The sequence below is a fragment of the Natrix helvetica genome (genome assembly GCF_964273705.1).
Source record: "Natrix helvetica genome assembly, chromosome: 6".
NCBI classification, from domain to species: Eukaryota; Metazoa; Chordata; class Lepidosauria; order Squamata; family Natricidae; genus Natrix; species Natrix helvetica.
In genome coordinates, this window is record NC_138553.1 from 74863420 (window position 1) to 74886358 (window position 22939).

At 43.6% G+C, this 22939-nt stretch overlaps 1 protein-coding gene across 1 annotated transcript; it reads left to right on the plus strand.

Moving 5' to 3' along the window:
• Positions 1-1532: 1532 nt before the first annotated feature.
• NUP50 (nucleoporin 50) lies at positions 1533-21255 on the plus strand. Its single transcript, XM_081958631.1, has 8 exons — positions 1533-1690; positions 4690-4808; positions 7307-7390; positions 9702-9900; positions 12984-13628; positions 15141-15222; positions 17836-17954; positions 20868-21255. The coding sequence occupies exons 2-8, from the start codon at positions 4740-4742 to the stop codon at positions 21071-21073; spliced, it is 1404 nt and encodes a 467-aa protein (XP_081814757.1). The 5' UTR covers positions 1533-1690; positions 4690-4739; the 3' UTR covers positions 21074-21255.
• The last annotated feature ends 1684 nt before the right edge of the window (positions 21256-22939 follow it).

Here is a 22939-nt window from a genome sequence, read left to right on the forward strand (position 1 = left end):
CATTCTATTTCTAGGTGGGGATCTGGGAACTTTTATAAGGCAAGGTTCAACTGTTGGTTTGACAGTGTTGAAGGAATTATTTGTTTAGCAGAGTGATGGCGTTCAAGAACAAGTTTTTTCCCCCAACGCCATCACTCTGCTAAACAAATAATTCCCTCAACATTGTCAAACTATTTACTAAGTCTGCATTACTGTTACTATTAATCTCATCGTTTCTATCACCCATCTCCTCCCACTTACAACTGCATGACTGTAACTTTGTTGCTTATATCCTTACAATTTACACTGATTGTTTCCTAGTATGATTTGATTACAATTGTACTCTATGACTATCATTAACTATTGTATCTTATGATTCTTGACTAATGTATCTTTTCTTTTATGTACACTAAGAGCATGTGCACCAAAGACAAATTCCTTGTGTGTCCAATCACACTTGGCCAATAAAGAATTATATTCTGTTCTGTTCTGTTAAGCAATTGATGCCCCCCAAAAGTTGGTATCCTGGCCTCACCCACTTCCTTTTAAATGTAAATGTGAAGTTATCCAAGGGAATCATGTATGTGAGATTGGCAAGGATATGCAGTAAATCAAATATAAATAAATTTGACTTGAAAAGATTTATTTAATACAAATAATACAAATAATACAATAGCAGAGTTGGAAGGGACCTTGGAGGTCTTCTAGTCCAACCCCCTGCCTAGGCAGGAAACTCTATACCATTCTAGACAAATGGCTATCCAACATCTTCTTAAAGACTTCCAGTGTCGGGGCATTCACAACTTCTGGAGGCAACTTCTGTTCCACTGATTCATTGTTCTAACTGTCAGGAAATTTGTCCTCAGTTCTAAGTTGCTTCTCTCCTTGATTAGTTTCCACCCATTGCTTCTTGTTCTACCCTCAGGTGCTTTGGGGAATAGCTTGACTCCCTATTCATTGTGATTTTGGAAGACTGCTATCATGTTTCCCCTAGGCCTTCTTTTCATTAAACTAGACATACCCAGTTCCTGCAACCGTTCTTCATATGTTTTAGCCTCCAGTCCCCTACTCAGCTTGGAGGGTATAATGACACAATTGGAATATATTGATATCTAAGAAATCTAAGGGAGAAGGAGAGGTCTCCAGGGGTCGTAAATACCGTAATATAGGGTTTTTTTTCCTTTTCCTTTTGTCTTTTTTTTAAAATTCAGTTGTATATGTACTGTTTGTATTTGTCTTTCAAAAAAATAATTTAAAAGAAAATCAAAAACATCCAAGCCCAGGAATAGGATCTCTAGGTGGTGCCCCATCTAAAATGTTACCCAAGTCTGCCCCCTGCAGAAGAGAAAGAGTACGACACTCCTTCAGTCCGGGATTCCTCAATGATGATCCATGTTGGTAAGCCGTGCCTTCCGCCCACGCCTTCGAGCCCTAGGATTTCCAGGTGGTCTCCCATCCCGGCACGAACCCTGTAACTGACACGGAGCGAGCGTTACGGCATTCGAGATCCTTACGCGCAAGGAAGGCGCAGCGGCCCAGCCTCAAAGTCCTCCGCCCGGTTTCCCAGGCGACCGGGAGGCCGCGCCCCGCGACGGCCCCGCCTCTCCCCGAGGGCGGGGCGGCGGCGCTTGCCGGAAGCGGAAGCCGCTGCCGCTCCTGCCGGGGAGCGCCACGGCTAGGAGGAAGCGGTCTCGGCACGAGCCCATCGGCGGTGGGTCTCGCGAGCGGGAAGGCACGGGCAGGGCGGGTGGAGGGCGATGGCAGGAGGTCCCTTGTTGGGGGGGTGCTTTCAGCGCCTTGCCTCGCCGCCTTGGAAAGGCGGCCCTCACCAGCAGCATCGAAGGGGGGGGGGAGGTTGGTCACGGCTTCCCCCTTAAAGGGGAGTTTCCGGTTCTAAAGGGAGGAGGCAACAGGCGGGGAGGCCTAGACCGTCCCTCTTTAGGGAAGCCCAAGCCGGAAGCGCCGGGGGCGTGGCCTGAGCTTCCTTGAAAAGCGCGGGAATTCGGCCCCGGGCCTTGGTGGAGGCCTTATTTGAGGCGCTCACCGAGGCCCCGACGGGGCTTCGAGGGGCAGCCGTGTCCAAACACGCGCAGTTTGGATGATAGTGTTCATGGATGGCTCTTGCTGTAGTGTTTCGCCACCTCATCCCCTTTAAGATGGTTGGGCTTCACTCCCCTCATCCCCAAATAAACTGGCTGGGGGATTCTGGGAATTGAAGTTCCACCCAGGCGATGCGGTTGAGAAACATTGGCGTAGAGGAGAGAGGAATATAAACCAATTTCGTTGCATACATGATGCACAATGACAATAAAGGCTGCTATTATACTATTACTATCATAAGGCGCATTTCAAAACTCTGCTGGCTTGGAAAGATATGGTGCTGAAGACACGTTAAATGTATTTTGTCTGTTCCAAATAGGAATTCTGAATTTGTTTCTCCCTCTGGAGAGAGTAGAGTAGTCCAGTATTTGTGGGGCTGCCATAAAGAAGAAGGGAGGGGCAAATTATTCTCCAAAGCACCAGAAACAATAAATGGAAATTAATCCAGGAGAGAAGCAACCTGGAATTGAGGAGAAACTTCCTAAGAATGAGGACAATTAACCAGTGAAACAACTTTCCTTCAGAAGTTGTAGGTGTTTTATCACTGGAGGTTTTTAAGAAGAGACTAGACAATCACTTGTCTGAAATGGTATAGGGTTTCCTGCTTGAGCAGAGGGCTGGACTAGATGACCTCCAAGGTCCCTTCCGGCTCTATTCCTATTCCTTGGTTACAGGCTCCCTCCTCCTGTGTGAGTCAGGAGAAAAACTAGGGGATCAAGGCTTGTTCCTTAATGCTTCATGTGTGATTTACTCTCTTGTAGGGGATCCTCTTTCTTTATTACTTTCTCCGTTTCAGACCTGCAATCACAGCATTGCGGTTGTTGCAGACACATAGAGGTCATTTTGTTGCATCTAATCCAGATCTTTGAGACTGGACTATGTCGCATGAGCAAGGGGATCAGCCATGTCTTGGGGTCTTCATCCTTCTTTTGGGGGCATGTTGATTGGGAAACTGGTTTTTAACCCTTTCTGGCAGCCAGTTTGACTGGGCTCCTGCTTGAAAATAAGCTGGTATCCTTGCCTTTCATCCACAGCATTATGACCTCATCAGCTACCCATCAGAGCTTTGGGCTGATCCAGGCACAGCTTTTGCTGGTAGGGGCTTCTCAGTGGAGGGAGACCAGGAAGAGCATATTTGTGGAGGCCCAGTTTTGCAAGGAGAAGGCTTCTGTGCAATCATGGTGGCATGGCACTAGAAACGTCTGTTGGTCAAACAGGAACTCAGTTCCTAATGTCAGGAATAAACATATAAAACTTGATGACTGTTGGATAATGACTGTTTCCTAGTATAATCCGATGGCTTATTAGTAACCTACTACTATCACTAAGTGTTGTATCCTATGATTCTTGATGGCTTTGTTCTATTTTATTTTTCTTTATGTACACTGAGAGCATATGCACCAAAGACAAATTCCTTGTGTGTCCAATCACACTTGGCCAATTAAAAAAAATCTATTCTAAATTTGGAGTTTTAAAGAGGCTGTGGGAAGTCTAACAAAATGGCTGCTTTGCAGGATGACTTATCACAAAACAATTTCATGGAAGAATGGCAAATGAACCTTATTATTGAATTATTATTATTATTGAATAATGAACCACTATTTTCTCTATATAAAAGTAAACCACAGTTTACTTTTGCTTTAGGAGAAGATAATGTATGCACCTTCCAAACAAAGCACTGGGTTTGTGACCATGCATGTTCAGTTTCCTAAGAATTCTTGATCATATGCAAGAGCTAGAACATACTTGGAAAGTCCATACTAGATGTTGGTGTTTTGCACTTTTTATTTTGTTTTTAAACTTAAACCCTTTAAGACAGGGGTGTCCAAACTTGGGAACTTTAAGACTTGTGGATTTCAACTCCATTCTGGGAGTTGAAGTGCACAAGTCTTAAAAGTTCCCAAGTTTGGACCCTGGCTTTAAGATATGGAACTTGCATGCCTCCATGATTAGGAACCCAAGAGTTGCTGTGTGAAGACCTTGGCCATCCAGAGTACTTTGGGGCTGTTTTTATAGTTGGGGGGAGAGGGGGTTTCATCCAGTCAGAGGGACATCAGATGTGTACATATAGTGGCAAGGATGATGGTTAGTTGCAGCTTCAACCTGTCAGCAATGTGCAGTTTGGCTCTCAAGGAGTAACTCAGCCTTACTTTTTCTTCAAGCCCCAAGATAGACTAGAAACTTCCCAAATTCACATCCTTCATAGCTTTTATAGAACCAGTGTCTTTGGGGAACACAACAGTGAAAGATCTGAACTAAAATTGCCTCTTCCAACACCCCAATTCTGTATGAAGGTGTGGATTTTGAGTAATGTCATTTGGCAGATCATATTCTCATGTTACTGTTGTTCCTGGCATGTCCCTGTTTTTCTGGGGGATCTCAAAAAGTACCTTACTTTGTCTCTCCCACAATTTCATCTGTATCTCAGCATCTCTGTCTGATCAGAAGTGTGACAGTTACTTGAGATTGCATCTTAGTAAATAGAGTACCTGAAACGTTATGCAACTTTATTACTATCTTTGGTTATTATATCTAATTAATACCTCTTTGGTTATCAGGCTGTAAAAGGTGCTGATTTTGTCATCCTTTTTTTTTCTTTCTAAAAACCAGATCTGAAACACAACTGATTGTTGCTTGCTGTGATGCAGTAGTGCTATAAAATGGCTAAGAGAGTGGCAGAGACGGAGCTGACTGACAGAAACTGGGATCAAGAAGAAGAAACCGAGGAGGTAAACAAGGCTTGCTTTCATTAACAGAGCAACAGTATGTGAAGTACACAAATCACTGTATTTTTGGTATGTGTGAAGAAAATACTTTGCAAAACTGGGAAGATAATGGGCCAGTCTGTCCCACCTTTCTTGAATGTCCCAAGAGTCAATATCAAAACAGTCACAGGGAAAAATCTGTTTCCTATAATTTGTGTCTATATGAAAAGTATGGGGTTACCAGTATATTGGTTTTGTTGTAGTATTAAAAGTTGATCTGTCTTGCATAATTAAAAACAGATATGAACTCATGCAGACTATTGGTAATACATGCCAATTATAATGACTTAGTGTAACCTTTGTCATTTGGACTTCTCTGTTTTCTTCCTGATGACACAGGAACAGCTTCTTTAAACTTTATTGTCTGCCCCTGATGGGGCCTCACTAATGAGGGAGTCAAGCCAAAAAGTAACTCACTTTTAAGTGCTTCTGTGGTGAGCAAGGGAAGGAAATCACACATTTGTACTGAGCCACAGATACAGCTGTGTTGTGTAGGCTCTTCGTGCAGTGGCGTTGCCTTCATAATTACATCCCAATATCTTGCAAGGTTTCAACTTTCTCACACACCAAGCAGAGCCAATCTGGAGCCCATGTGCATCACATCAGCTAATTGTTTTCTCTGCCTAACATCTCTTGTAAGTAGGTTGTAACAGAGATGAATTTCTTCCCTGGGATTGATGCTGAGCTCTTGGTAATGATGGTTTTCACAATGTTTAGTCAAGATGGCTAGTCATATAGATCAATAATCTATAAAGCAAATATTTCTATTGAGAATATTACCAATGAAACACACTGTTTGAAAAACAATATAATTGAGGTTCACACGGGTTATTGTGTTTCAGTTCACGTTAAAGCACTCACAGTTTCATGCTACATAACAGCTACAGGAGAAATCTGCTATTAAAATTATACTTTGTCATTACATCAGCATGATTCTGACTTCCAAATTCTCCAAACATCTGAATTTTGTGAATGCTTCCAATAAAAATCGATAAATATTTCAAACAGTGGTGTGAGCTTTCTAGAAAATTTTGGTTTAATTATTCTTTATCTATATCTTCCCTGTCTCCCATGTTCTATTATCAATTTGCTTAAGATGTTAACTCATTATTTAGTTAGCTTTAGCTTAAGATTACTCATTATTTCGAGTAAATAATTAGGCTGGGAGCCTGTGGATCACACCATAACTCAGAATTCCATTCTCTTGAGAGGAAATTTGTTGATTCCTTTCCTCTCCATCTGTTATGGAGAAAGGGTTATCGTTGTCTACATCACTGTTTCTCAACTTCGACAACCTGAAGATGTGTGAACTCCCAACTCCCAGAATGCCCCAGCCAGTATGTTGGCTTGGATATTCTGGGAGAGTCCATACATCTTTAAGTTGCCATGCTTGAGAAACACTGGTCTGTATCCTTCGACTGTGTGTCCAAGTTGTTTTTGTGTTTATAAGCAAAATCTACTAGCGGGTGCAGCATGAAGATGCTTGATTGGCCCTGTTCCAGTTCCCTTTCAGCCATGGATCCCCCTTGGAAGACAGAGCTTCCCATCCTCTCCTTCCCAACCCAATCCACCTCCCAGTTGCTATAGGAAAATAATTAGAAATGGAATCCCTGCCTTCCATTTAGAGCTGTACCGTTAGTCCTCAACATTATGTCTCTTCATTTAATGATAGTTCAAAACTACAACTTGGGACTTGTACTCACGCTTATGACTGTCACACCGCCCGTGCAGTCATGTAATCGCAGTTGAGGTGCGTGACAGCTGGCTCACATTTACAACCGGTTGCAGCATCTCAGCAGCCACATAATCACAATTTGCAACCCTTTTTGCCAACTTCTGGCAAAATCTGCCCACTGTACAAATTGTCGTAAATTTGGGTCCAGCTTGACTTACAACCCCAAGGACTTACAACAGAAATTCAGATCCCAGTTGTTGTAAGATTAACCTATCAGATGGGGTTTTATATATACTGTATATATATAGGAAAGAAGGAAGTAATTCCATAATAGAAACCATCATGAATGTTTGAATCCCTTACAGGCCATCCTTGTTATCTATAAATAGAAATAATTATGGTTTTTCTGAAAGCAGTTCAATGATTTCTAAAGTTCATTGGGTAAATTGCAATCAATATGTTTCTTAAAAATAATGACTAATTTGAGGGGAAATCTGTCAGTTGACACCTTTTGGGAAATATTTATGGAAAACATGTTCTAAATATTTTGAACAAGTCAGTGAGCAGTTATGATACCCACAAATGATTCATAAGTAATCATCCGCAGTGATGTTATAAAATTTGAATATGCCAAGCAATTACATATTGCAATACAACATTGAGCCTCGTGGTGTTAATAGTGGATAGTTACACCAAAGAGCCGAGTCAGAAAATGAGTTTTGCTGGGATATGTTTTTCCAGACTTTTTTTCATTTTGCTTGTCTAAGAATTTAAACATTCTCTGCAGGTAGGAACTTTCTCAGTGGCCAGTGAGGAAGTTTTGAAAAACAGACCAATTAAGAAGGCAAAGCGTAGAAATGTGATGACCGAGGTATATATATACACACACATATATATATTTATCATTTTAAAATAACCTTTCTGCTAATTTGTCTAATTCCTTGCATTGCTTAAAAATAGTTTTGTCACTAACTGCTAGCTTATATAAACAGAACTCTTAACTAAATACTCAGACTAGCATACTCAAGACTAATATATAATTGAATTTCTTTTAAATTTTTGATGCAAAATGTCATTTGTAATTCTAGAAGTTTCATAATGCATGAAATGTCTCTCTGGGGAGCATTTGAAGAAGATAAGAATTCTGGAAGATTTTCATGTTTCTAGCCATTTTTTTTTCTAACAGCTGGGGAAGAGAGAAGTTTCTGTGGTTAGGTCCAACTATTAAAAAGCTTCTCTTTTCACTGTTTGTATGGATCCCTTACACTAACTAATAATAAAGGAAATTGAATCCCTGTCTTTGATTCTCTCATCTAGAAAAAGAGTGAATTACGTTGGTAAACACTTATATATTTTAATAGTAAAAACATATTTGGCAGCATGCAATATTGTACTTTCTTCAGGATTCTGTTCATTCCAAATAGTTATTCATCTTCTATTATATCTGCAATTGAACCATCTGAATTCGAAAACCAGCATTTATGGAATTTAAAAATGCTGTTATTTAACAGGTTTTTTTTTAAAAAAAAATTCCTGGTGATTTGTAGCGAATCCCATATACTCTTTCTAAACTTGGGTTTATGACATGTGAAAATGCTGGGAGAGCTAGCAGGATCCAGGGACTAAACTCAATGTTTTTCAACCTCAGTAACTTTATAAATGAGCGGTTTTCAACTCTCAGGATTCCTCCAGGCTGCTTAGGCTAATTTTGCAAATCCATATGATTTCCAAGTCTAGTGAAGTTGCCCTCCTTCAAACTGAAGCTGAGCCCTTCCATTGTTTGTGAGCCCTGCTAGTACACGGATCATCTTTTAGAATTAGGTACTCTTAGGGCCTCTCTGGTCATTTGCACCTCAGTGTTTGAAGAGGGCTAAAATAGCTCAGTGCTACTATTAAGGATGTGTAGAACATTTTGAATTCAAAGCATTTCTCTTTCAGCAGTAAGGTTAAAATAACCTGCTTTTAAAATGAGAACAGGGAGTTTAGAATTAAAAAACATTTTGCCTGCTCTGACGAACTATTGATTTATCTTTGTACAGCAAGAAAAGTCATCTTTGGATAGCTCACAGCCTTCAGTTTTGGGTCAGGGGGTTGACTTAACACAGCTTATGCTGCTGTTGGTATTTCCCCTGAGACGGAGTTATTTTTTTTATCAGTGGTCCAATATAATTTGAATTATTCTATCCATCCATCCATCTATCTCTATCATCTCCCCAGTACTTAACAATGCTAAACCCTATTAGAACCTTTTTAACAAGCAGCTTTTAAGTTGCTGTTCACTAATGGTAGGAGGGTGTGTGTGGTTCCCCCACTACTACTACTCCCCCTCCCCACTTCTACAGAATCAGGCTTTTCAAACACTACTCTTTGAACTCCCAAGCCCAACAGCAGGTATCGTTTAATGTTCTGAGCATCCCTCAAAAAAAAAGAAAGAAAAATGGCACGATTCTGGTTTTCCAAAATGCCACTTTGGAGGCATGCTTGGATGGGTGCCGTTGGACCCTGGATATTTTGCATTAAGGAAAGCATCCTACCATGGAGCCTTGGTAGAAATGGAATGACATTTTGTTAAAAGCAGTGGCTGAAATAACTGGAAAGTGCCCACGAGAAGCAACATTTGGAGAGAAATAAACCAAGAAAGGGTGCAGTGTAGGGACACGGTGGCTCAGTAGCTAAGATGCTGAGCTTGTCAATCAGAAAGGTCGGCAGTTTGGCGGTTTGAACCTCTAGCGCCGTGTTACAGGGTGAGCTCCCGTTACTTGTCCCAGCTTCTTCCAACCTAGCAGTTCGAAAGTACGTAAAAAATGCAAGTAGAAAAATAGGAACCGCCTTTGGTGGGAAGGTAACAGCGTTCCGTGCGCCTTCAGTGTTTAGTCATACCGGCCACATGACCACGGAGACAGCGCTGACTCTTCGGCTTTGAAACGGAGATGAGCACTGCCCCCTAGAGTCAGGAACGACTAGCACATATCTGTGAGGGGAACCTTTACCTTTTAAACCAAGAAACCCATTTTAGAGGTTGCACTAAGCTTTTGTCTTGGAACCAGCTTCTGATTCCTGTGGGAGAGAGGAGCGGTGGCCATCAGGAATACCTGGGGTTTACTCCTATCCCTTCTGAATAGGCTCAGGATGACCTTGTAATCTGAGAGTCGCAGAGCAACTTATTTCTGTTCTTTTTTCAGTCAGAAGGTGGTGGAGCTTTTAAGGGATTTAAAGGTTTTGTGTTACCTTCCGGGACTGGTGGTTTTTCCAGTTTCGGGAATGGCTCCGGAACAAAATCTTTCGGAGGGTTATCCAACGGTGGCAGCAGCTGCAGCAGCATTGCACACAGCACTTCGCTCTCCAGCTTAAAGACGACTTCAGAAACGGAACCTACATTTAGTAAGTTCATTCTTTTTCTTTTCTTTTTTCTTTTTACTGGGGGAAATAATCTTAATATTTTTCAACGAAAATTGTTGTTTTTTTAAATGCTCTGTGGTTTAAAAAGGAAGGGCTGCATTTAGCTTGGTTCCCCCGTGCAGAGAAAGCTGCATTTAATCTAGTAGCATAAGGATATTTTTTAGCATAAATCCAGTACAGGTAGTCCTTGATGACCAGTTCCGTTGTGAGCAAGACAGTTGTTAAGTGAGTCAGACCCAATTATACAACCTTTTTTTTTTTTTTGCCATTGTTAATAAGTGAATTGCCACAGTTGATAAGTGAATCATGTGGTCCTTAAGGGAATCCGGCTTACTCCGTTGACTTTGCCTGTTGGGAAGGCCACAAGTGGTGATTTTGTGTGACCTCCTGATACTTCAAATGTCGCAAATACTGTCCTACTATTAATGTGAATCTTTCTCTGGAGATTCTCAGTCATCCAGATCATAGTTGTCCCAAAGGTGCTTTCCCCCCCCCCACCCCACCCCCAAGAGGCAGCTGGACTTCCTTGTTTTTTCCTTAAAGACATTTCACTTCTCATCCAAGAAGCTTCTTCAGCTCTGATTGGATGGTGGGGGAATGGAAGGATTTATGCTCCTTGCAGACAGCTGGTCATTTGCATTATTTTAGAGAGTCCTTGAGGCCACTTGGAGGTTTATCTGTGTTCTCAGGGCCACCTGAGTAATGCAAATGGGTGTGGAACCTGTGCAAGATGTTCTCTGCCTTGTGTCCCTTCACAGTTGAAGACAGGCGCAGGCTGTTGGAGATGAGTCTGTGTTGCCTGCATCTCAAACTGAAGCACAAATGGTTCCTGTAGCCTGCCCTTTTTCTGGAAATTCACTCAAACTCCCGTACCATTCAAAGTGTGCTCATCCCAAAGTGCATATAGCTAAGTGTCTATGGCGTCCGAGCTGAAGAAGCTTCTTGGATGAGAAGCAAAACGTCTTCAAAGAAAAACAAGAAAGTCCAGTTGACTCTTGAAAAAAACATCTTTGGGACATTAATGTGAATCGTGTGACTGGGGGGATGCGAGGACTGGTCACATCTTAATTTTTGCAGCTTTGCAAAAAATAATAATTTTGTAAATTTGAATAGTTGCTAAATAAATGGTGAGAAGTCGAGAGCTACCTCCATCCAGAATTGCCATTGAAACCGTGCTCCCAAAGTTTGGGGGGCCTGTTTAGAACTTGGGGGGGGGGGTTATGCTGCAAACTGACCCTTGGTCTCTGTGTTACTCTGTAAGATCCTTTCTTGGAAGGACTTGGTTGTGATGTATGTTTTGCATCCTTAAAGAAGTACATCTCGTAAGTCACATCTGCGTCATATTCGTCACATCTTTCTGAAAATAATAGGCAGCACTTGCTAGATAAAACAGAACCTCTGAGAGAGAAAAGGAGCATTCGTGTTCCTTCATTACTTAGAAACACCAATCGGCTGGATCCGGTTACAATTTGAATAGAGCTGTCCAAATCATTTATTGAGTCTGGATCCAGAGCTTAAGAGGTTTGAAAACGAGGTTCATGTAGGTTTACAAGAACTCAGTGATGAACACAGGGCTCGGATAGAGGGTGAGCCTGCTTTCAGAGCCTCTGATCATCTACTTGCTTGCCTCCAAATTGAATGAGAAGCCTGTAGGTTTCAGAAATCCATCACGCAGTTTGTGTCCAAAATATCTGTCTGCCTCTCGCAGAGTTTATTTGGCTTTTATAAAGTTTTTACAAGCAAAGCACAGAGCAACAACACATTGCAATAACAGGTTCACTCCCCCAAATCTTCCCTAGAGAATCAAGAATACTATTCAGGCCAAGGTTAACTCATGCCTTTGCTCTGGTGAATTAATGAGCTAATAGATAACGGCTGTGCATCACCTTTCCTTTATTCCTGCATTTGGTTCTGCCAATTAGGTGAGTTCGTAGGTTTCCAAGATAAACAGCCACTGAGATCATGGTAATTTCTATGCATGTCTTTACATAGCTTTACCTCTCATTCCTACAGAAGCCATCTTATTTATTATATGCAGATTTATTTTAGGTCATTTTTAAAGAGATGTTTACTATCATGGGATGTTGTTTTTTAAAACTTCATCCTTAATATCCGCAAGTCTGATTATTAAATTTGAAATTTGGTCTCGGTGGAAGAATGATTCAACGATCTTTGTCTTGTATAAGATGCACTAAAATTTTGAAGAGGCAAATTAAAAAGAAATTTTTTTGCACTCTGCAGACCTCCCCAAAATGGCCCATTTTTCATGAAAACGGGCCTGTTTTTTGCAAAAAAAAAAAAAAAAAAAAGGACACGCATAGCCATTAGGAGGCTTATAGAGTACTCCTAGTGGGCCTAGAAAAATGGCCCATTTTTCACTCATTTTTGCCCTCCCCAGCCCCCAGGAGCACTCTCGAAGCTTCCTAAAGGCAATGCACGGCCGTTTTTGCAAAGGGGGTGCGGTTTTGGGAGGCCAAAAATGCTGTATTCAGTGTATAAGACGCACCCAGATTTTCACCCTCTTTTTTGAGTGAAAAAGGTGCGTCTTATACTCCGAAAAATGCAGTATGTGTTTAGACTTAGTTCCCCTGAAGTATTTATCCTCAGAAATTCACTGAAATCAAGTTCTTCCAAATCCTTCATCATGAAGCTACCAATCTGTCCCTGCAGCTCTGGGGCACTTCTATTAATATTTTTTAAAAACTGAAATCCCTGGAACAAAATATCGTTGTCTAAAGGCAAACGTTGCAGTATCCGCTAAGACGAATCTCGCAAAGAGCTAAGATGGTTACGAAGAAAGCAACGTGGTTTAATTCAAGAGAACTTTCCTTAGAGTTTTAATCATTCTGATGTCTTGAGGGATGCCGGGTGTGAGTCTAAAGGTTATATTCTTTGGCTTTTTCTGTTTTTCAGTATACTTGCTATCAAAATGCCATCCTCATACTTGTTTAGGTAGTGTAGCTTTTAGACAAGCTTCTAGATTTAGGAGGCATGGTTTTTTTTTAAGTGGTTCTCCACAAATGTGGCTTGTAATCATAGTCCTTGGATGTTTTCCTCTTTTACAGGTTCTGTGGTCTCCAGCGTCTCCTCCAATAACGTTACAGTTGAGAAGACCTCTGCGCATGCGGAAGCCAATGGCGAGAATCCAGAGCCCTTGTCTCCCGGACTCACTCAGAGCAAAGCCTGCAACTCGAAGATCTATCATAAACAGTTGGCCGCCCTCAATTGTTCTGTACGGGACTGGATAGTCAAGCACGTCAACGCCAACCCGCTCTGTGACCTGACCCCCATCTTCCATGACTATGAGAGATACTTGGCTGACATAGAGCAACAGGGCCTTGCTGGCAACGGCAGCCCTGGAAGCAGCAGCAAAGCCACGGAAGCTCAGCCGCGTCCGGTGTTTGGGAGCGCCGCCCTCCCGCAGGGCTCCACGTTTTTGTTCAGCAGCAAATCGGAGGAGACCCTCGGGAAGAAAACGGAATTGGAAAAGAAAACAGAACTCAAACCGGCAGCTGCCTCCACCACCACCTTGTTCTCTTTTGGCAAAAGTGGCAAATCTGGTCTGAGTTCAGGGGCGGCAGGGTCTGGATTCTCATTTTCCCCTGGAAATGGAGGTTTGTTTGGCAAAGATGCAAGCCAGACCAAGGTGGCTTCTTCCTTTTCCAATAATGCACTAGACGCCCCGGCCGAAAAAGCTGGCAACGCACAAAGTAAGTAGGAGACTGAGAAATAGTGTGATCCCATTTAACTCTCTGGTGATCTGTCCCCATTTGTGTTGCAAAGTGCCTGTCTCTACATTTGTTTGAGGGGTGGACCATCAAGGTTTACAAATTCACTACATTTTTTGGGGCCTGATTAATGGCTGCGCGTCCATTAGTGTCAAGATGGAAAGCGAGACATCTTTCTCCCGCTATCTCTCTCTCTCTGTTGCATAGAATCGAAAAATAGAAGCTGCATGGTGGAATTGTTTGGACTGCAAGGGAGCATTTTGTAACCCCTGATGGCTTCTCCCCAGCCAACAAGTATTCTGTACCAGACAGAGTGGAGTTTATGCTGCTGCTGCTGCCAAGCTATAGCAAGCAGCCTAGGCCTGGCTCAGACTTTCCCCAGAGTCCTGTTAACATATATAAAGGACTCAAGTTATTGGTACCTGGATAACAGAATTGGAAGGGACCTTGGAGGTCTTCTAAGGATGCTCAGCCTCTGGGCCGTGGCCTGTTCTAAACCGGGCCACACAAGCGAGTGAGCATGCTTGTGTGTGCAAAGCTTGCACAAATGGAATGTGCTTGCTCGCATAGGTGCTTGTCGCTCGCACGAAACTATCTCCCCTTCCTCCCCCACCCTCCAGTCGGCCAAGCTTGAAGGGTTGGGGACCTCTGTTTTATTCCAACCCCCTTTTCAAGCAGGAGATCCTATGCCATTCTGGACGAATGACTGTCCAATCTCTTCTTGAAAACCTCCAATGGTGGAGCACCCACAACTTCTGAAGGCAAGCTGTTCCACGGGTTAATTCTTCCCAGTGTCAGCTCTGAGGACCACAGCACTCCTTCACATTTGAATTTTTCTTCTTTTCCATCATCCCTACCTCCTTGTTTGATGCCTTGGGGTTTATGCTTGGGATTAGGTCCCAAAGATTCTAAAAATTGGTCACCCTCCCCATTCATATTTTAGTTTGAAACCCTTCGGATAAACTGAGCCAGTCGTTTTCTAAATACATCCTTCCTGGCTCTTGTGGGGTGTGCAGTCCGTCCCTTGCATTCATATAGGTATGCAGACCGTGGTCTAGGCCTGCATTTAAACAGTGATGATAAGGAATACATACTGGCTCTCCAGCTAGTGAAAATTCTTTCTGTGCTTGTTTCTGGATTTCAAGGACTTGCAATCCCTCTCATTGAGAGCAGAGCAATTGCGTCAGAGGCGTGTGTGTCCCTTTTAAATTTGAAAGTAGGATGTTCCAGTTTACCAGAGGGAAATAGGAATGGTTGGAAATGAGCTCGATATGATTGAAACATATCAAGAGAGCTGGCATTCAGGCTGGAAGAGCTATTTTTAAGCTTCAAACATTTCAAAATACAAAATTTTTTGAGTGCCTCGGAAATATTTCCATATGTTTTCATTCGGGGCCCACACCCAACCAGATTTTTTACATACAGTGGTGCAGTTTCACAAACAACAAGGTTTCTGGCATGAAATGTAATTCTGACCTGAAATACTTTTTGCAGCAGGGGGTGATGAAGAGGAGGAAGAGCCGCCCAAAGTAGTAATTAACGAAGTCAAAGAAGAGGACGCCTTTTACTCAAAGAAGTGAGTTACTTTTGGGGCTTGCAAGTAAAGCTACGTGATCAGCAATTGGGTACGTGCATCAAAAGGGGGCACAATGGCTCGGTGGTTAAAGATGCTGAGCTTGTGAGCTGGAAAGCTAACAGTCTGGGTTCGAGACCCAAGCGCTGTGCAGCGGATGAGCTCCTATTCTTGCCTCAGCTCCTGCCCACCAGCAGTTTGAAAGCATGCAAATGTGAGTAGATAAGCAGGTACTACACTGGAGGGAAGGTAACAGCATTTCGTGTGCCACAGTGTATAGTCATGCTGGCCATATGACCATGAAAATGCTTTCGGACAACAGTGGCTCCCTAGGCCCATGTTGGAGAACCTATGGCATGCGTGCCAGATGGTATGGCATGACGTGTGGCCATGACGCGTGGCCTCGCAGGCTCGTCTTCCGCATTCCTGTGCACACACATGTGCCAGTCAACGCGGGGAGTGCCAAAACCCAGAAGAGTAGTGTTCAGGTGTGAATCTGCGCGCTGGCACTCAAACTTCCAGGTTTCCTTTGCATGCATGCACGACAGCCAGCTGTTTGTCGGGCGTGCACCTCCACAGAAATTTGGGTGTTGGAACGCTGGTTCTTCCTAGTTTTGGCGCTCCTGCATGTGCGAAGGCCAGCGAGGCCGTACAGTCCAGGGGGATGGTTTTGCTTGCCATTTCCGGCACACAGGTCAGTGAAAGGTTAGCCATCGCTGCCCTAGGCTAAGAAACAGAAATGACCACTATCTTCTAGAGTTGCATATGACTGGACAGGAATGATCTTTACCTTTATATGTGTAATAAGTTTTATAACAACATGGTATGACGCTATCTCTATTGCCTTAGCCACTATGCATGTAGTCCTCAAGTTATGACCATAATGGAGCCTGCTGATGACAGTTGTAATTGGTGAGGGTCGTCTTCGGCATTGCTCTCCTCCAAGGTCTCCCCAATGGTTGGACTTTCATCACCTTAGGTTGGGGATCCATTTCTATCCCCTCGTTGGAGGTGCGATAACCCAAGTAATCTAGTGAGGTCAGTGTTGGGAGTCAGCACCCCTCGCCAGCAGCCCTTGCCGGGGTTGCTGGTGATTTATTTTAAAGGACATTCGGGTTAATGTCAGCGTTCCAAATATCATCCAAAACTAAATCAAGAGTCCAAGGCAGAACTTTCCTCAAACTTCCAATTTATTAAGAGAGCCATGTTGACACACCTGTGGAAAACCCCAATCTGAAAACTTCCTGGGTTTTCCATCCAGTTGAAAGTTCATGATCTTGTCCCCACACCCACAAGTCCCATCACATGGTCCACGCTAGCATTTCCACCCATCCAGTTCCGGTCAGGTGCAGAGGTGCAGAGACAAAGAATGACCTTGGGCTTCTAGAAAGGAATGTTCTATTTTGACGACAACATTCTACTCCTTACTGTTTTCCCCTCCCAATTCCCCACTATTGAAACAGCATAGTAAAATAAGAGAGAGTGTGGCAGGCCAAAGATCCTAAAAGGAATATGACTGCAGGCCTGACAGCCGATTGGTCATGTGACCGACCCGATTTTATGACTCTTTTGTTGAGGGACCACACAAGGATCATAAAAGTCAATCGGTGGGCCTCGTTTTGCCAGAACTGGAAGTAAATGCTAGCTTTTGACAAAACCATCGTGAAATGTGGGTCACATGGCCAGGAAACACTGCATATCACAATAAATGCAGCCCAATTGCTGAGTGTTGTTACATGACCCTGGGGAGGGGCAACTGGTGGAACTCTGAACCTGGGTCATATATAACCCTCAGGTAGGTAGATCAGCTAAGTGATTGGTCGTAATTTAAGGACTACCTGTATCTCTTACATTCTTTTTCTTTACATCTTGGACTGCTTGCATTCACCTTTTGGTTGTATTTATTACAGAATACGCTTATGAAAGTATTTATCTTCATTCAGCTGCTTTTCTGATCTCTCATTTCCTGAAAAATGACCTTTTAAATCATTTTGACCTGTCATTCAGTCGAAATGAAAAAGAAGTCATTGATTTCTGTAGATCCTCTGAAATAATATATGCACTAATACAAGACACTTGAATTTTTTGTATTAACTCGTCCTCTTTCTACAAGTGCAATCGAAGCAGTGGTGGGTTCCTGCCGGATCGCACCGGATCGCGCGCTCCCTTTCGGCGCTAAACCCGGAAGTACGTTCTGGCCCCGCCCCTGGTGACGCGACGACGCTTGCCTGCGCTCCACCAGCTCGGCTGGGAACGGAGACGTTTCTCTGCTCAGCAATGTCTTCAGTGGAGTGGTGGCAGCCTGGCAGGCTAAGCCTGCGTCCCTTTCAGGCGCTCCGCTCCGCTGAGGAAACGTCTCCGTTCCCAGCCGAGCTGGTGGAGCGCAGGCAAGCGTCGTCGTGTCGCCAGGGGCGGGGCAAGACCGTACTTCCGGGTTTAGCACCGAAAGGGAGCGCACGATCCGGTGCGATCGGGAAGGAACCCACCACTGAATCGAAGGCACCTTCACCCTGTGTATATTTACTTCCTGGATGATGTGGTTTTTTTTTTTACAAATGAAGGCAAAAATTTGTGTCTCGCGATAATGTTGTATGATCCAACCTTTTTTTTTTTAAGGTGCAAAGTCTTCTACAAGAAAGATAACGAATTTAAAGAAAAAGGGGTAGGAACGTTACATTTAAAACCTGCCGGCAATCAGAAAACTCAGTTGTTAATACGGGCAGATACCAACTTAGGTATGTGACTTTTCTTAAAAATCGTTTGGCAAAATGCATCTTTTATTATAGGATTTCGGCTTTTCAGTCCATGAATTATTGGTTGGCCAAAAAAACCCAATTTAAACCATATTATGGGGGGGGGGGACCCATAATTTAAAACAATGAAAGTATAACAAAAAACAGCAAAACATCCAATTTGTTGTTAAAACCATGAGTTAAAAACCTGCTTACACATCAAGGGTTTGTCTTAAACCAGTTTCTCAACTTTGGCAGCTTTAATACAGACGGACTTCTCCTCCCAGAATTCCCTAGTCAGCATGCTGGGGGTTGGAGTTCGCACATCTTAAAAGTTGCCGAGGTTGAGAAACACTGGTCTAAATAAAAACGTGTTGCAGGTTGTTGGAAGAACAAAAGGGGAGCTAACTTGATCCCTTCCAGCAGAAACTTTTTCAGAACTTGCTAGCAATATTGAGAAAAGCCTTTTCCTGTCACCAGTGTATTTCTGATAGCCTAAGAGAAAATCTGAATGCCTGAGTAACATGGTCTTTTTGCCATCCTGTTTCCCCGAAAATAAGACCTCCCCAGTTAATAAGCCCAATTGTGCTTTTGAGCGTACGCACTAAAATAAGCCCTCCTGAAAATATTTAAACTCATGCACATCCGGTCCCTGTCATTTCCTCTGGTTGCTTGCCGTGCAAGCAACATGTGGTGAGGCAAGGGCGGAGGAGAGGGAAAGGGCAGGGGAGAAACATGCCCCTATGTATCCCACACGCCTAATGGCCGCTCCCGCAACCCTAGCCATCGCACCCCTACTGTCACGCTAATGGCTGCCACAAAAAGAGTAGCATGCCCAGTGACACAGAACATAGCAGCAGCCATGAGGTGATCACACTCACCGCCTCCTGCACCTTAAAAATAATAAGACCTCCCCGAAAATAAGGCCAAGTGCTTATTTCGGGAGTCAAAAGAAAACAAGACCCTGTCTTATTTTGGGGAAAACATGGTAGCTTGCTTTAAGTCAAATTGGGCTTTATAGGGTATAACCAAACCCTTGTATTGTGTCCCAAAATAAGCTAGGAGTTTCACTAGTAGTAGTGAACTGGTTGTAAGAGTTGCACGGTTAATAAGCCAGACTAGCTTCATTCCAGAGGCTCTTTCCAAGCCCTTCAAAAGCCGAGCCACCTACCTAAAATACGTTGCAGAAGGTCATCTGAGTTGAAAAGAAGGAAGAGATCACATGGCTGATTTCCCCATCAGTCTTAACTAGATGAGTGACTGCTCATCTGGAATCAGGTTCGGTTTGATCTACATCTGTAGGATGCTGTAGGATTCAAGCAGGTCCCTTGCATGTAAATAAAAAGAGCATTCGAGAAGATCTTGAGCATTAATCTCTGCAAAGATAGGGCATTCTGGAAAGCAGTCCCATTCCATCCAGGAACCTCAAAAAGTTGGAGGTATCAGAAACCACCAAGACGTCCAGAAAAAGTATTATGGGCACATTCCCAGTGTCAAGCATTCATCTAAGATGACCAAAGTAACTTTACCTAGTAAACAGGCGTCCCCTCCATGAACCTTCCCAATATTTATTTCAATTAATTTTTTATATCCCCAGACTCATACAACCCTGGATACTTTTAAAGGAATGTGTGAAATCATTTTAAGAAAGGAGCTGTTCTGACCTAGGCTTTCCCAGCAGCCTGAAGCCGGGTCCGAGTCCTGATAAACCCCTTTTATTTCATTTACAGTGAATTCCTTTCCAGCAAAGTCCCAGCCCAAAATCTTTCAAGATAGTTCACAATTACCAACCTTTTATCAGGCTTGGAGAGTGGCCAAGCCGATATCTTCCAGACGCAGCAATACGTGGCAAGAATGCAGGAATGAACTAATTGTCTCCTGCAAACTCCACTCCCCTTTCGCTCCTCTTTTATTTCCTCTGGGAGGGGCCATTCATCATCCACTTGTGGCCTTACTCCCAAGTCGACCCCTGTTCTTTAGTTGTTCCCTTCGTCTGGCAACTCTGCACATGCGCACACTTGGGAACAGGCTCCAGCTGTTTGTCTGCCTCACTGATGTTTGACTCCGAAGGCAGTTGATAACTGGCATACGGCCTTGGCCCCCTCTCTGCCTCCAACACAAATCCCTCATCAGAGCCTTCCCCAGACTCCAGGACTGGCCCAAGTCCATCCCCAACCTCCTCACTGTCCAAATCTGCTGCCAGCTCTTTAGAGGGCTACAACAGGAGCACTCTAAATTATAGTGAGAGATTATGCTGCCTAAGCCCTATAAGTATAAATGTGTGATTTGGGCCTTATGCCTGCCAAATAACTACTAGGTTATACACACACACACATACACACACTTGCATCATCGCATGTCAGGCGCCTAGCAGCCAGCTCACCTTTAGAGACGGTGCAGTTTCTAGCCTTTTCAGCCAGTTTCTGGCCAAAAATCCCCCAAAATACTCCACCCCAAAAAAATGAATGGCTTCACTTAAAGACTTCTGGATTTACTTAACACCCCCACCACGTGGATGTTTCGATTTACAACCGTCTTGGCTTAACAATAGAAATTGCAGGCTCTTACTAAGGTCATAAAGCCGGGGACCACCCTGTCTCCACAAAAATAAGCCCTCCCCGGATAATAAGCCCAATCGGGCTTCTGCGTGCATGCACTAAAATAAGCCCCCCCCCCCCCGCCCCCAAATAAGCCCTCCCTGAAAATATCGCAACACAGCAACAGCCATGAGTGGACCATGCTTGCCGCCTCCTGCACCTCAAAAATAATAAGACCTCCCCGAAAATAAGGCCAATTGCTTATTTGGGGGAATCAAAAGAAAATAAGACCTTGTCTTATTTTCAGGGAAACACGGTAATATAATTCAGCTACGTTTTGTTGTTTTCCCACGGTAAACCTGACTTTCCTTCCTTGCAGGCAACATATTGCTGAACATTTTGCTGCCTCCCAAGATGCCATGCTCGAGAACGGGGAAGAACAACGTTCTCATTATTTGTGTCCCCAACCCCCCCATCGACGAGAAGAATGCCACAGTCCCTCTGCCAATATTGATAAGGGTGAAGACAAGTGAAGAGGCAGACGAGTTGCACAAAATTTTGCTGGAGAAAAAAGAGGAGGTCTGAGACTTGGCGTTTTCCAGCCTCACGTAGAAACGCCGCCAAACCGCTGCTGCTCTTTCTCCCTCTTGACTCTTTAGTAGTAACTTTTTAACTCAATTGCTCTCATATTTTAAGGACTGTCTTAGAAATTCTGAAGGGTTTGAATGAGGGAAAGAAAATAGAAAGTTGGCCGATGAAACTTGTAACCTTAGCATGGATCTTTTCTCCCCTTCTGATTCGAAATATCTACTGTGCAAACCATCTATCAATAAAACATGCGTACGAAATGCACAAAAAAACCCTTTATTGATTATACGTGAAAAGTAAAGTTGCTAAAAGCCCCCTAATTAGTACATATTCATCTAGAAAATAGTGTAGCAAGAAAATTAGGTGGCTGAGAGGGGACAAAATAAGATAGGCAAATCATATTTTCTGGCTGGATTTGAAGTCTTTTCCTGTTAGGGAAATTCTCTTTACAGTTTGTGTTCTGTTAAAAGCCTTGTTTTTAAGTAACAACTGCTGGAGAACGTTGATTACAGGAGGTCCAGGAGGAACATTATCTGGAGAACAATTCTGAAATAATTGTCATTTCTTGATACTTAACCACAAGATTCACAGCACTGTCTCCAGAGAAAAAGATGGCATCAAGAGGCTTGAGGCAAATCCTTGAAAGCCTTCATTCATTTTAATTCTAATTAGATCCCATTGATGGAAAAGTTTGTTGGAATTGATTCTTCCTTTTTTGTGTCCTTTAGCTCTTCCCAATCTGTGTTTTCCATAAATTGAATTTACAGCTGCCTATCCTGTGTAGCTGACCGTGGTTTAAATATATATTTTATTGGAAATAGAATGTTATATAAGAAACTGATCGTAGTGAATCCCCCAAAATCAGAACTGGTCTACCGTAAAAGAAGAAATATCCATGCCTTTTTACCGGATTGAAGGTCTGGATACCTTTAAAGGAATGTGTGAAATAGAACGTTGGTCTTACCTGAACGTTTTTTTCGGTTGAGTGGAGGGAGGGGTCACAGAAGGGTTATTACAGCCTGATTGGTCCATTTGACTGAGAGAAAACTTCTTAACCTTCGGCTTCTCCCGTTGGTTCCCAGTTTCCGCGATGTCGTTGCATTCATCTGTAACAACAAACAAAGACAAGGGAAAGCCCCCCCGGGGCCACCCGATCCTACACCTCCCGGGCCCTGTCTATCTAACTAGGGTGGGAATGTGACCCCTCCCTCCACTCAACCGAAAAAAACGTTCAGGTAAGACCAACATTCTTTTTCCAGTAGAGTGGAGGGAGGGGTCACAGAAGGGACATACCCAAGCTACGTCCCCGGGCGGGTAGACTGGGTCCCAGGTGAAGGATCGGCCACCACCCTCTGGAGGACCCGCCGCCCAAAAGATGCCTCAGCCGAGGCATACGCATCCAAACGGTAGTGCCTAATGAAAGGCGTAGGAGAGGCCCAAGTGGCCGCCCTGCAAATATCCTCGAAGGGTGCTCTGGTAGCCCAGGCCGCAGTGGTAGCGGCACTGCGGGTGGAGTGGGCAGTGATTCCTGACGGGGGAGTTTTCCCGGAAGCACTGTAGGCCTCAACTATGGCCAACCTAATCCATCTCCCGATAGTGGAAGAGGACACCTTACGTCCCAACGAGCCCGGCTGAAAAGAGACGAACAACGCCTTGGTCCTCCTAACGCCCTCCGTCCGTTTCAGGTATATGCGGACGGCGCGGCGGACGTCCAGCCTGTGCCACACGAACTCCTGCTCCCTTGCAGGATTGGGACAAAAATTTGGAAGCACAACCTCTTGGGCCCTGTGAAATTGAGAATTCACCTTCGGAATAAACGAAGGATCCAAACGCAGGACAACCCTGTCCTGGTGGATTATACAC

Coding starts and splice junctions, on each gene's coding strand:
- NUP50 (XM_081958631.1), top strand. CDS start 4,740: ATGGCTAAGAGAGTGGCAGAGACGGAGCTGACTGACAGAAACTGGGAT. Junction 7,391..9,701: donor GTAGAAATGTGATGACCGAG/GTATATATATAC, acceptor TTCTTTTTTCAG/TCAGAAGGTGGTGGAGCTTT. Junction 17,955..20,867: donor ACGGGCAGATACCAACTTAG/GTATGTGACTTT, acceptor CCTTCCTTGCAG/GCAACATATTGCTGAACATT.